Raw genomic sequence first — 12,833 nt, forward strand, 5'->3', positions numbered from 1 at the left:
CACACACACACACACACACACATTGCAACACGTCAGGCGTGAAACCTTCCCTGATCCTCCCCACTTCCTACTACCCCCACCCCATCGCTTCCTCATCAGCCCTTACCACGGTGTCACAGCCACTTTATTCAGGACACTTAGGGTCTTCCTTCAGTGGCAGCACTTAGGGGCATTTGGCAGCTCCGTGCCCCCAGGTTCCCTGCCCATCCATCCCCCATCCTGTCCTTATCCTGAGATCCGAACTGTCCATTCACACTGGCTATTCTCCAAGCCAAAGCTCTGGAAGGGCAGAGGGCGGGTCCGCCTCAGTGTTTTGGTACATCCCAGGTATTTGATGTATGAATGAATGATAGAACAAATGATTCCACCACTTGCCTGTAAGCTCTTTGGGAGCAGAGTCATTCTGGCTTCCTCTTAGCAGAGAAACGACATGACTCGTGGACCAACATCTGTGCTCAGTTCATATCTCCTGAGCCGTTCAGCTGCATCTCTGCGTGCTTAGTCAGACTTCCCTCGGTGAGCCAAATGGCGCCTTTTTCTTCTGCTTCTTCAAATTCTGCCCATGGCAGCTGGAGCAGCAATAAGGAGAAGCATGGAGAGAGGCGTGGTGGTGAAACGTTCCAGAGGGTCTGTATCGCGGTGGCCAGTGTCCTCTGCCTGTGGTTCTGTGTGCATCCACTGGATGTCTGTCCCTGTCCTCTAACAATGGGCGACATGGCCCAGGATCCATACGGTTGTTTTTGAAGGCCAGCTCCGGGCTCCCCCCAGCTATTGCTCTTCTCTCTTGTCTGCCCTTCGATGCTACAGAGTCAACAGAGACGTTCATTAGCAAGTGAAAAAAAAGTCTGACTAGCTGGCCAGCCACCCGCTTCCCCATCAGATTGCAAGGTCCCTACTCGCGTATGCATCTCCATGTCCCCAGCCCATAAATGCCACCAGCAGGTGCTCACTGGATGCGGCCCACAGGGAAGAGTAAACAAGATGGCAGCCTGTGAGATGTGCCGCATGTGGGTTACACATCTCTTCACCTGCAATCGCACACAGGCCCGTGGTGTCCGTTGCCTGGTTGAATTTGGCGGTGGTTCTGAAAAATGCCTCTTGCCCCAGTCTGTTACGCTGGGCTTCTGCAACGGGGCTAGCCTGACCCCCATTTCCTTCTGCTCCAACAGCGCCCTCCAAGCTCTAATTGCTAATCCTACATAATTAGCTTCTGCCGTGCTTCCAATTTCTACTCGGCCTCCACCAGCTCTAATTCCATCCAATTTGAAAATTCTTCCAACCGAACCCTTGGCCCTTTCTCTGCCCGTGTTTCACTGATTCCCGGAGGCCATGTTCCCCAGGAAATGATTCTCTTCAACCACGGGGAAGAACGAAGGCCCAGCAGATTTCAGGGCAAAACCTGGTGGGTCTCCGATGCGCTCAGCTGCCCTGGCTATACAAGACTCACAGAGATCGCGGGGAGCAAGGAGGTGGAGAGATGGGAAGAGCAGGAAGTGCAGGGCCCTGGACCAGCCACAGAAAGAAACCTCATGCATCCCGCCTTCCAATAACCTTTCTTTCCAGAAAATAGGATTTTAAAAAAACACTTGCTTTCTCTATGTCACCAAACGCCTCTACATCCCACTGTCTGGAAACATTCTCAGCCGCAGGCTGACCACTGGGTGGTGGCGTGAAGTGGCTGAAGTTAAAGGGTCATTGTGCACTTGCCGGAGAAGGTAGGTGGGTGAGAGCTATAGTGACGACAATGGCAGCTGGCTGCAGGTCAGAACGCTGAAGGCACAGGGCAGTTGGTACCCCAGGGAGCCAGTTTCCAAGTGTTTTTTGTTTTAGCTTTAGTTTTTGTCCTACCTGGTTCAGGCTCACCTCCATACATGCCATCTTCTGCCCTGGCCAAACACCCGTCCCCAGGTGACAGGAGAAAGGAATTGCAAGGCCATCCGTCTGGGAGAGGCGGCAGAGGGAAACGTCCCTGGGTGCCTTCTAGGAGTACACAGCCCCGGTCCTGTGTTTCCTAATTCTGCTTTTGACCTAGATTCTCGGCTTCCTTCTCCACCCCCAGCATACCCAGCCCCACACGCCCTCCGCAATACCAACAGTCACATTGGATGTTAGCAACGACACTGTTCTCTGTTCTGAGAAATTCTAGAACTCGAATGTGGGGTGCACGTGTATTTCCTCTTCAGAACCAATGATGAAACTGCAGACAAGCACCTCCTGAGCCCTTCAGAGCTGGAGTCCTTCCTTGTAAGAAGACCCCCTTCTACAGAATTACCTATCCTCCATGTGATGAAAGAGCAGACCTCTGCTGAAGGGCTTGCTCCTGCCAGGGCTTGTGTGATGCTCAGCTCCATCCACTGTGTGAGGTGCGAGGGATTATTATGATCCTCTATTTCAGATGGTTGCTCAGGGGCACACAGCTATTGAGTGTCGAGCTAGAAAGCTGGCCTTCCGGTTCCCGACGCCTAGCCCTGTCCATTCTTCCCCTTAGGAGTGATACTCAAAATAGGTCATCATTGCCTCTCCAGCTGTTCACAGGAAAGGTCAACAGTTTGAACCTATCAGCCGCTCCACGGGAGAAGATGTGGCTGTCGGCATCCACAGAAACGATAGCCATCAAGATTCCACCCAAAAGAAGCCCCACAGAGCACTGTGACTCTGTCCTATAGGTTGGCTATGAGTCAACATTGACACGATGGCCATGAGGCTCAATTACTTGGCTCTCTTCACTTCTCTTGCTAGCCTCTCTCTAGCAGAAAGAGACTGTGAATCCTGGGATTCTCAGCTCTACCTACGCTTGGATGACTCCCAGATCCCAAGCTGCAGTCAGACCTCCTGAGTCTAGACACACCTTGGGCATTGCTTCTTAACACAGTCCCCCAGACAACTCAAACTCACCCACGTACAATCTGAAGTCCCAACGTTCTCCTTCAGGATTGTTCCTCTTCCTGGATTTTCTATTTCAGTCAAAGGTAGCAGCACCACCCACTCAACCTCCCGAGCCATAAAATCCAGAGTCTTCCCAGAATCCCCTTCTCCCTTAGCTCCCACAAACAAGCCCCGAATCCCGCTCGATTGACCCCCTGTGTTGTTAGCTGATGATGAGGCAACTTGGTCCCTAGACTCATGATTATCCCCATCACGTAGGCTTTTCATTGGTTGATTTGGGGCATCTGTCTTTCTAGTGTGTCTTTGTCTGGAAACTCCACCGAAATTTGTTCCACATCAGAGCAATGCACCACCCTGTCCGTGGATATGCATGAGGTATATTGGCCGCATGGAGGGGAGAAGTCTACCACTGGAACGCCCCTGCCACCCAACCAACTCTCTGAACTACACCCTTGGCCCTTCTTAGCCCAGCCCCCATCATTTCTTGCCTGGGTGACGCACTCAGCCCCCCCACTTTTCTACCCCAGTTTCATCCCTCCAAGCCACCTTCTTGCAATACAGTACCACCTCTTAAATCTAATTCTTCTGGAGGACCTCAGAGTCTTGAGTCCGGGAGGCCAAGCCGCCCATCTAATTCTTGTCTACCGAAAAAGCCTTTATGGATTCCAAACTTTTCAGCATGAGCCACAAGGTCCTGAGACTCTAGCTTCCCCTCTCTCTTCTGCGGGATTCCGGTCTGACCTCCAGCCAGCCTGAATGGACCACGCTGTCTGAGAGCCTAGCAGTAACTCTTTGTGTCATCCGACTTCACCTGGGAAATGCCTTGCCCTGCTTGGACAATTCAACCCACATGGCCTTCCCTCCAGCGCACAGTCTGCTGACCCTGTCATCCAATCCAAAAGGACTTGGGCTCTAAGGAACAGGTGTTTGTGCTCATACAGCGTCCAGAGAGAGCCTGGCTCCCAGGGGGGTGAGTTCAGTGGCTCAGGGACCTGCCTCATCAAGGTTCTGCCCATCTCTTCTGCTCGGCCGCCCTCGTTTCCAGCGGTCCTTTGCGGCTCTGGCACGTCCTTGAGAGACTTCCTTGGGGCGGGGGAGATGGCACACGTGTCTTTTAAGGGTGAACCTCCTTTTCTGAAGGGACACCTGGCGAGGAACATGAGCCATCCAGGCAGGCTACAACCAATGGGGCGCCATGTGTCTCGTTCAAGACTGATTTTCTGGGGTTGCTGGTGAGCTGACTCTTTAGCAAAACTGGAAAAAACTCTCCCGGGTATCTCCAGCTACGTCCAGACTATTTGAGAACCCCCGAGAGTGTGAACCCCAAGAGTTCGAAGCCAGCTTCCACTTAGATGTCTGAGGCTCTGGTCTGCTGGTTTCACATAATTTAAAACCATGATAATAACCCACTCTTTACATTTTCTGGATCCCTGGTAGAGAAGGAAAGACCCCTGAGAGAGCACTCTTTCTTCCCAGATGAGGGTCCTATGGGGCTGGGATCCAGGGCCAATGACTTTCCAAGAGGAGGAAAGGGTTCTGGGAGATCCCTAAGTCTCGAGTCTGGGAGACCAAGTCACAAGTTACGGGGCAGAGTAGACAGAAAAACCTGGGGGTCAGGAGAAGTCAAACTCCACAGATACATCTGCTGCCCAGCCCGCTGGAGCTGGGCTGGCTCCTGGAGCTGTCTTGGCGGTTCCTTGAGCTGGTTCCCTCCACTTGCAGACGCACCAGGGCACACCTGTTCCCTCCACTTGCAGACGCACTAGGGCACACCTGTTCCCTCCACATGGAGACTCACCGGGGCCCACCTGCTCCCTCCACGTGCAGGTGCACCAGGGCACACCTAGCCCTGAAGCCTCCTTCCCTGGCTTTGTGGCCGTCCCCTCATGGTGTCCTTGTCCTGCATCCTCTTCCTCATAGATCTTGAGCAACCAGGAGGAGTGGTTCAAGGCGGAGCTGGGAAGCCAAGAAGGATACGTGCCCAAGAATTTTATAGACATCCAGTTTCCCGAGTAAGTACTTCCTGCCTGCCGCGCTGGGCCTACCCACACACTCGCCCCTGCCTTTTGGTCATTGCTAAAATTATCGATGCCGACACAAGACTCCGTCAAAAAGGGCTGTCTCTAGAGAGGAGAGCGCGAAGCTGAAGGCCAACGATGAGGGGGTGGGGGCGCTGCTAAGACTTGCAAGTCACTGTGTTCCTTCTGAATTGGAGACCATAGTGTGGGCACCAAACGCATCCATAACGCTCACAATCAGAGAGCTGCTTGGAGATCTCGGCGCACCCCACTACCTCCACTACCCCCCGCCCCCCCCCACCTTCCCTCCTCCTAACCAGGGACCCCAAACCAAGCTGTGAATCAGGCGTGTGTGGACGCCCCCTGCCGTCATCATAGATGAACTCAGTGTGGGAGAAGTCAGAGGCAGGGGAAATTCCCTTGCTAAAGAGGAAATGAACATTTGAGATTGGGCCTCCTTTGTCTCAAGAACTGACCACAAGGGTGAGATGGCAATCTGACCTCAGCTCAGAGAGCAGGCGGGTTTGTTAGAAAGCCAAGGGAGGACTGGCGCCTGCCTGCCTTGTGGGACAGCCAGCACTGACCTTGGCCAGGATTGACCGCTGACTTTGGATGGGGGCTGGAAGCCGCCTGGCAATCCTGTCTGTCTATTTGCTTCAAGAGGAGCAGCTCCCCACTGCCTCTAGACCTCAGCCCGCCGTCTCCCCACCCCTGACTCTCAGCTGCGGGCCTTGCTTCCAGGTTCACTGGAACAAAGGAAGCCCCCACTGCATCCACCCACCTCCCTCAACTGTGCTCAGACACGCCGCCTTCCCTGCAGCTGTTTGGACGAGTTGTCTGAGCTCCTAGCAGAAATGCTCTCTCTCCCGCCCGCTCCTACCCCAACCCCCCAGCCACCTCTCGCTCATCAGCTTTGTTCCCCTGTTCTCCTGGGTCATCTGTTTCTCCTACCTCAACAGAGACACCAGAGAAACCTCCTGGTGAGGAATCCCCTGCAGGTTTCTTCAAAAGACTCCTCATACTCATAGTCTCCAGCTCCTCTCTTCCCAATCTCTCTTGAACACCCTGCCACTGCCCCAGAACTTTCCGAGTCCAAGTCCCCACGTCTCAAGTCCAAGACGCTACACGTCTCAGCAGGAGTCCACCTGGAGGTAGCCTCCCTGGGTGCAGACATACTTTCTCCCTTTGACTTCTGGGACCCCTCGCCCTCCTCATTGCCATGCTGGTCCCCTCTCATCTCCCCCTTCCTGTAGGGTTAGAACCTCCCTCCTCGGTGAGGCCTTACTTGGCACTGTATGTTGCACCCCCCTCCCACCCCTCCTTCCTGGTCCCTCCTCTTCATCAGCGTGTTCTGCACAGCACCTAGCATCCCCTGACGGACTCTGCATTTGAAGTCTTTTGTGGTTTATTGTCTGTCTCCCCCCCTGGAAGGGAGGTTCCTTGAGGGAAGGTTCCCAAGCCCTTCTACACACCCTGAGTCCCTAGAGCCTAGAAAGGAGCCCAGCACGTGGTTCGCTGCCACTGTGTTGCCCCTGGCTCAGGGCAGCCGTGCTGTTGTTGGGTAGCGCCCATAGCAACCTGGCATCCCACAGAATGAAACACGGCCTGGTCCTGCCCCATCCTCGAGCCCATTGATGCAGCCAAGGTGTCCATCCATCTCCTCGAGGGCCTTCCTCTTGTCCGCTGCCCCTCCACTTGACCAAACAGGATGTCCTTCTCCAGGGACTGGTCTCTCCGGACAACCTGTCCAAAGTGTGTGAGCTAAAGTCTCGCCATCCTTGCCTCGAAGGAGCACTCTGGCTGTATTTCTGACAAGACTGACAACAAAACAAGACACAGCCCAGACCTGCACTGTCATGACTCTCATTGGCAAGTTCAAGTGCATTGTCATGGCTCTTGTCACCAAGAGTCCTCCATGCCCTCGTTGGCCTGCTCCAGCAGTGGCCCTTCTGATGGTGTGTCCAAAGCAACTAAGTCAGACAGGTATTCTGTTGTGCTCCACACAGCTGATGTTCCAGAAACAGCCGTTGAATGAAGGCATAGCTTTTGAATGGCAGGGGATATTCAAACCCTGGCCTCGTAGTGGGTGGAAATCCATGCATGTCTTAAAGAGAGTCATTTCTCCAATTCCATTTGGAGGGTGTCTTAGACCCGGATGACTAGAAAAATAAATCCAGAGACATTCATATGTGTGTAAGAGAAAACTTTATATCAAGAAGTAATTATGCATCAATGAAACATTCCAAGCCCAGTCCAGCTCAAGTCCCTAAGTTCGATATTAGCCCATGAATTCCTCCTCAGACTCACACCGCACATGCAATCATGCCAAATGCAGGAAGATCACAGGTCAGTGGGTGGGAAGTCCTGTGGCTCCAATGGCAGTGGACGCATCTCCAGGGCTCTGACTGTCATCAATGTGGTTCCATATGCCTGTCAACAGGAATGTGAAGCTGAGAGAGAGTGTACGGCCTGGCCTCCAGGAAGCTAAATAGTTCCCTGGAGCTTCCAAATGAGGTCTTCAAGCTGCAACCTGATTGACAGGCTAAACTCCACCCCTTCACTCTTAATATCCTCAAGTTGACAGGAGGTTATGTAACTACCACAGAGGGTAAATGCGTGTTTTCCAAGCAACCCTCCTCCTGCCCCTAGACTGACTGTCTGCTTGCCCACGTCGTTGGCCAGAAGGGTGCTGTCCAGCCTGGCCTCTTTCTTCACCCTCCTTGTGTTTCCCACTGAAGGCAGCAATGTGCAGGGCACACTCTAACAGCATCTCCAGACAGGCAACCCCCAGGAACCCCAGGGGCACAACCAGCCCCTTAGGTGCAACCATTCTCCCCCTAAAGCCCAACTCTGCAGCCAGTGGGTCCCTCCTGCCCACCTGCCTCATTTCGCGTTTCTGGATTCTAGAAAGCCCACAATGGAGTGCAAGCCCTGGCCTGTTGGGTGTTCACCTTAAAGGGGTACAAGTCCTGCCCTTCTGGCGGCAGCTGTTACAGCAGCCACCTTGACAGCACATGACAGCCCCCCTCTGTCAGCCGAGGGATCAGCTCACGTTGCTTTGCTGGGGCTGAGAGAAGTGTCTGTCTTTCCCCCTCCCCTGCCTGCCCAAGGGTGTAGCCGCTATTGGCCTGCCCCCTGCCCGCCCCACCCCACCCCCATTGAGTGCCAGGCCTTTCTAAGACATGCCATGTCATGGGCCACCCTGACCCCCCTCCTGAAAGGTCAGTGAATCCTAATGTCTTCTTCTCCCTCATGGAGACCTTTCCAGCCTGCGCTGGGGGAGGGCCCAGGAGCCATCAAGGTAGACGCTGTTCTCTGGCTGCTGCTGCAAAAATAAATAAAAATTTTTAATGGTTGCCATCAAGTCATCCATCTTCCTGGAGCCCATGGGTGTGTCTGAGCAGATGGGACTTCCTGGGGCTCTCTCCCGTAGTAACTGAGAGTGGACGGTCCGTACCACCCAGGGGCCTGGCTGCTGCAGGCCACCCTCAATGCCCTTGATGGGGTGAGCAGCGAGTGTGTGGCCTGGGCTAGACTCCACAGGCCCGAGGCTGTCCCTCTTCACAACCCCCCAGGAGAAATCGCAGCCAGCTGAGGTCTCAGCCCGGGTGGAAACCAGCCTGGCTCTGGCCCGTGGCCCCCACTGGAAGAGGCCTGTCCCTCCTGCGAGTAGCCCTGCTGCGGCAGCCAAAGGCAGCTGCTCCCTGCAGCAAGTCCCTCCCTTGCTGTCCCACTGTGGTGCTGTGGCATATGCCCATCATTGGGGTTTTCCCAGGTGGAGAGAGACATCCTTGGATGGGAAGAAACCATGAGAGCTGGGCAAGGGGATCCAGGGGAGCACTTGCCTGGAATCTGCCCCCTTTGTCCCTCTCCTGTTCTGTGATAGTGTCCCAGTCCTCTCCCGTAGGGTCATCTGGCCTCATCTGCCATCCCATCATGCTGTGAGGAAGCACCCCGGAAGGTCGGGGATCAAACCCACCAGCCAACCTTCAGGAACACAGGGAGGCAGTCTGCTCCCATAGACTCCAAAGACACTCACTGCCATCGAGTGGATGTCAACTCCTATCGACTCTGTAGGCCAGAGGAGAGCTGCCCCAGTGGGTTCTGGGATGGTTACAGGAACAGAAAGCGGCACCTGTCTCCGGAGGAGCAGCTAGTCGTTTCGAACGGCTGGTCTTGCGGTTCACAGCCCAATGCATAAACCGTGGCTCCACCAGAGCTCCTCCTGGGAAACCCATGGGGGAGTTCTCCTCTGCCCTGCAGGGCCGCCGTGAGTCAGCATCAACTGACCGGCCTCCAATCACAACCATGGCACCCAAACAAGATGACAGGTGGGCGAAGCTCCCCAAACAGTTGGGGGTTTCAAGTCCACCCAGAGGTTCCTCGGAAGAAAGGCTACCGATCACCCTCTAAAAACTCAGCCATGGAGCACCCTGCGGCGCACTGCTGTGCTGTGACACACGGGGGCCACCATGAGTCAAACCTGCTGGTTTGGGTGTGTTTGGTGTTGTGTTGTATTGTGTTGTGTTGTGTTGGATAAGTGCCTCTGCTTCCCTCCCCTTCGACAGATGGTTTCACGAAGGCCTCTCAAGACACCAGGCAGAGAACTTACTCATGGGAAAGGAGGTCGGCTTCTTCATCATCCGAGCCAGCCAGAGCTCCCCCGGAGACTTCTCCATATCCGTCAGGTACCCGCCCTTCCTGACCCTGCTCTGACCTGCTCAGCCTCTAACTGCCCAGACTGGCAGCCCAGGGGGTTGTTCCAATGTGACCAAGGGACCCAAAACACGGGAGACCAAGGCACCAGCTGTGCCACCAACGAGGACGCATTTCCTTTCCTTGCCATTTGTCCTTCCTGCATGGTTGGCGTTCAGAATTCGTCCTGCGCTCTTCCCCTGCCCAGGAGCCCCAGTGCTTCTGGAAGGGCAGGTATTCATCAAAGTCAGCTTTGTGCCTTTGCATACAGGACATGCTCAGTGGGCACTTGTGGAAGGAAGTGGGGTGGGAAGAACTCCCACGTGTAGGCCTCCCTCTTGGGGTTCCCCGCTTCACCTCTCCTTTCAGTCCTACTGATGATTGAAAGAAGGCCCACTCTCTGCCATCTCGTCGAAGCCAACTCACAGTTGGGCGGGCTAGAGCTGCCCTGCGGGTTTCCAAGACTCTAACTCTTCACAAGAGGAGAAAGCCCCATCCTTCTCCCCCTGTGTTAGTCTAGGTACTTTGGAGAATCCACAGCAACCCATGTATAAGAGAGTTTTATGTAAAGAAAGTGTGCATCACGAAAACATCCCAACCCAATGCTGCCCAAGCCCACAAGTCCAACATTAACCCATTAACCCAACACCAGTCCACAAAGTCCTCCACCTCACAAAACAGAGGCAATGATGCCGACTGCAGGAGGAAAGCTGAGTCAGTGAATGAACAAGCATCTCAGCACTAGCAGGGGTCTCCACACGACTGCTCCAGCACCCAGGGCTGCATCGGGATAGGTCCATGTAGCTTCTCCTTGGGGATGTCTTGTAGGAAGTCAATCTTGCAAGCTGAAGCAGGGAACTGCTAAGGCAGCTGCACCCAGTGCAACCATCACAAAACAAGAGACCTGAGAACTAGAAAGGTAAGGCTCACCAAGCCATTTATCCCTCCGCCCTTCAATGAACCCCACGTGTTTATTGGCCAGGCTGGCACAATTAACTAACTCACTCCCCAAGAAGCGGCCGGTGATTTTGAACTGCTGGCTTTTTAGATCACAGCCCAACTCGCAACCACTACACTATCAGGGCTCCTACTGATGGGTGCCCAGGGGGCGGGGGGATGGTCCTAGAAAAATGGGCATCCCAAGTTGTCATTTTGTGGGTCTTAGTGACTGAATGAAAGGCAGAGCTGGAGAGCTGGCTTGACAAGGTGCAGGGCAGGAGAACGGAGAACAGCTGGTGGGGGGTGCTGGTCACAGCCAGTCCTATGACTGTGCATCAGCCAGCAGGAAGTGACTCAGGCCAGGCATTGACATGACACAAGCCCACACTCAGAAGCCCCACGTCTGAGCAACCTCAGCCTGTGGTCGGCATGTCAGAGTGGGCAGGTCTTGGTGACCACATTGGGGAGTGCAGGAAATGGTACCAACAGCATTGGAACAGAGCAAGTGACAGCAGGCACCGCCGGGCCTCACTGTCAAGCTCGGGGACAGGAACCCCTGGTCTGGAGGCTTCCAGATTTTGAAAGGCATGCATCGGCTCTGTTGCTCAAAGGACCTAAATCCAATCAGGAGTGGTAGGTGAATGGCTGTGCAGAGAGAATAGACCGTTGACAAAGCTTAGCTTACAAGCACAGCTGTTTGTAGGTACCTGGGATCGCCTGGTGTCACTTGACTACTACCCAAAGCTTTGGGGGTTTGAACCTGCCCAGAAGTGCCTCAGAAGTAAGGCCTGGTGATCTACCACCAACAAGTCAGTCGGGAGCACAGTTCTGCCCTGTGTACACGGGTCACCCTGAGAAGCAACTGCTCAAGGGCGACTAGTCTGGTTCCATTTGGTTTGGGATGCCTTTAAAATACTTGAAAATCATTTATAGTCTTTTTAGCACCTTGCGATTTTGCTGAAACTCTTAATTATCCTTAACGAAAACTTCCATTTTCACACGTTGGGCAATGGTAAACTTTATTTAGCTCTGGCCAATATTGATGTATCACAGCTTCTAAACGTGTTGTGTATTCATAAATGAAATTTTACTCTGCGAAGAAATCGTCCAAGTCAAATCTATTCCTTAAGGGCCTAGAATGTAGCGCCCCTAAACCCAAAACAGCCTACTGCCATTAAGTCGATTCCAACTCATAGTGAGACCCGATAGAGTGTTCTGGAGTCTACAAAGCTCTATAGAAGCGGTTCTCCACCTGTGGGTTGTGACCCCTTTTGGGGTCAAACTACCCTTTCACAGGGGTCGCCCGATCCAAAACAGGAGCAGAATTACAGTGAGGAAGTAGCAACGAAAACTATTTTATGGCGGTGGTGGTGGGAGGGGGTCACCCCAACATGAAAGGGTCACGGCATGAGGAAGCTTGAGAGCCACTGCGCTGCAGGAACAGGCTCATCTTTCTCCCTCAGAGCAGCTGGTGAGTTTCCACCACTGACCTCGTGATTGGCAGCCCAAGGATTACCCAACAGCACCGCCTGTGTTCTTGACCACAGCACACACAAGGCAAATCTTTCAAAGAACCTTTCTTCGGGCCTCTGGTTTGTGTGGCTTTAACCCTGACTTTTTCAGCGAAGAATTCTGATTTGTATTTCCTGATTACAGTGAATTCTATGAAACAGCCAGCTTTGATTTCTGTCCAAATCTTCCCCTGGCATTGAGGTAGTGCAACTTCTTCTTAGGGTAATTATGACCGTAATCATTATTACATCTTCTGCAGAAATGCAGCATAATGTATTCCAAAGCAAAATCATGTGTTATTTATTTATACATCTGCTTTCTATCGTGAGCACAGATCATTAAACGCTAATTGTCGGTCCATCACTTTGCATCTGTGAGGTATGTGAAACAATGGACCAGAGCGACAAGACCCCGCGTTACAACACCCTCTCTCTGCTCCACGCAGGACTTGAGACAATGGTCAAGCCTTTCTCTCTCCATAGATCCATACAGCCAACTGACCCCTGGTGTCCATCTTTGCATCTTCAGAAAGTGAGCAAGTTAATGTTTGGCACTCTGGGTTCTTTGACTAAAAGGCAGGGGTGAATAATTACAATAACTTAAAAATAGTCTCTCCTCCTCACCCAGATGTGAGGAGTATTAATGCTAGATGGAGCCACGTGGTCTAAGAGTGAAGAAGCCAAAATCCCTGGGAAGATTATACAGGGATGGCAATATGTCAGCTACTGCCCCGAAGCAATCCGGCTGGAGCTTATGACACCTTTGGCTTTACCTGGCTGTACG

The 12,833-nt window shown here is 53.3% G+C and overlaps 1 protein-coding gene across 1 annotated transcript in view; it reads left to right on the forward strand.

Moving 5' to 3' along the window:
- Positions 1-12,833, forward strand: part of GRAP2 (GRB2 related adaptor protein 2) — a 28,105-nt gene that overhangs the window by 2,940 nt on the left and 12,332 nt on the right. The window contains exons 2-3 of the mRNA XM_004700265.1: positions 4,807-4,898; positions 9,473-9,592. Of these exons, the coding sequence (XP_004700322.1) occupies positions 4,807-4,898; positions 9,473-9,592 (212 nt within the window). The remainder of the gene's footprint in view (positions 1-4,806; positions 4,899-9,472; positions 9,593-12,833) is intronic.

Source organism: Echinops telfairi, unplaced genomic scaffold (genome assembly GCF_000313985.2).
Source record: "Echinops telfairi isolate 266 unplaced genomic scaffold, ASM31398v2 ScPeMD7_2;HRSCAF=8, whole genome shotgun sequence".
In the NCBI taxonomy this organism is placed as follows: Eukaryota; Metazoa; Chordata; class Mammalia; order Afrosoricida; family Tenrecidae; genus Echinops; species Echinops telfairi.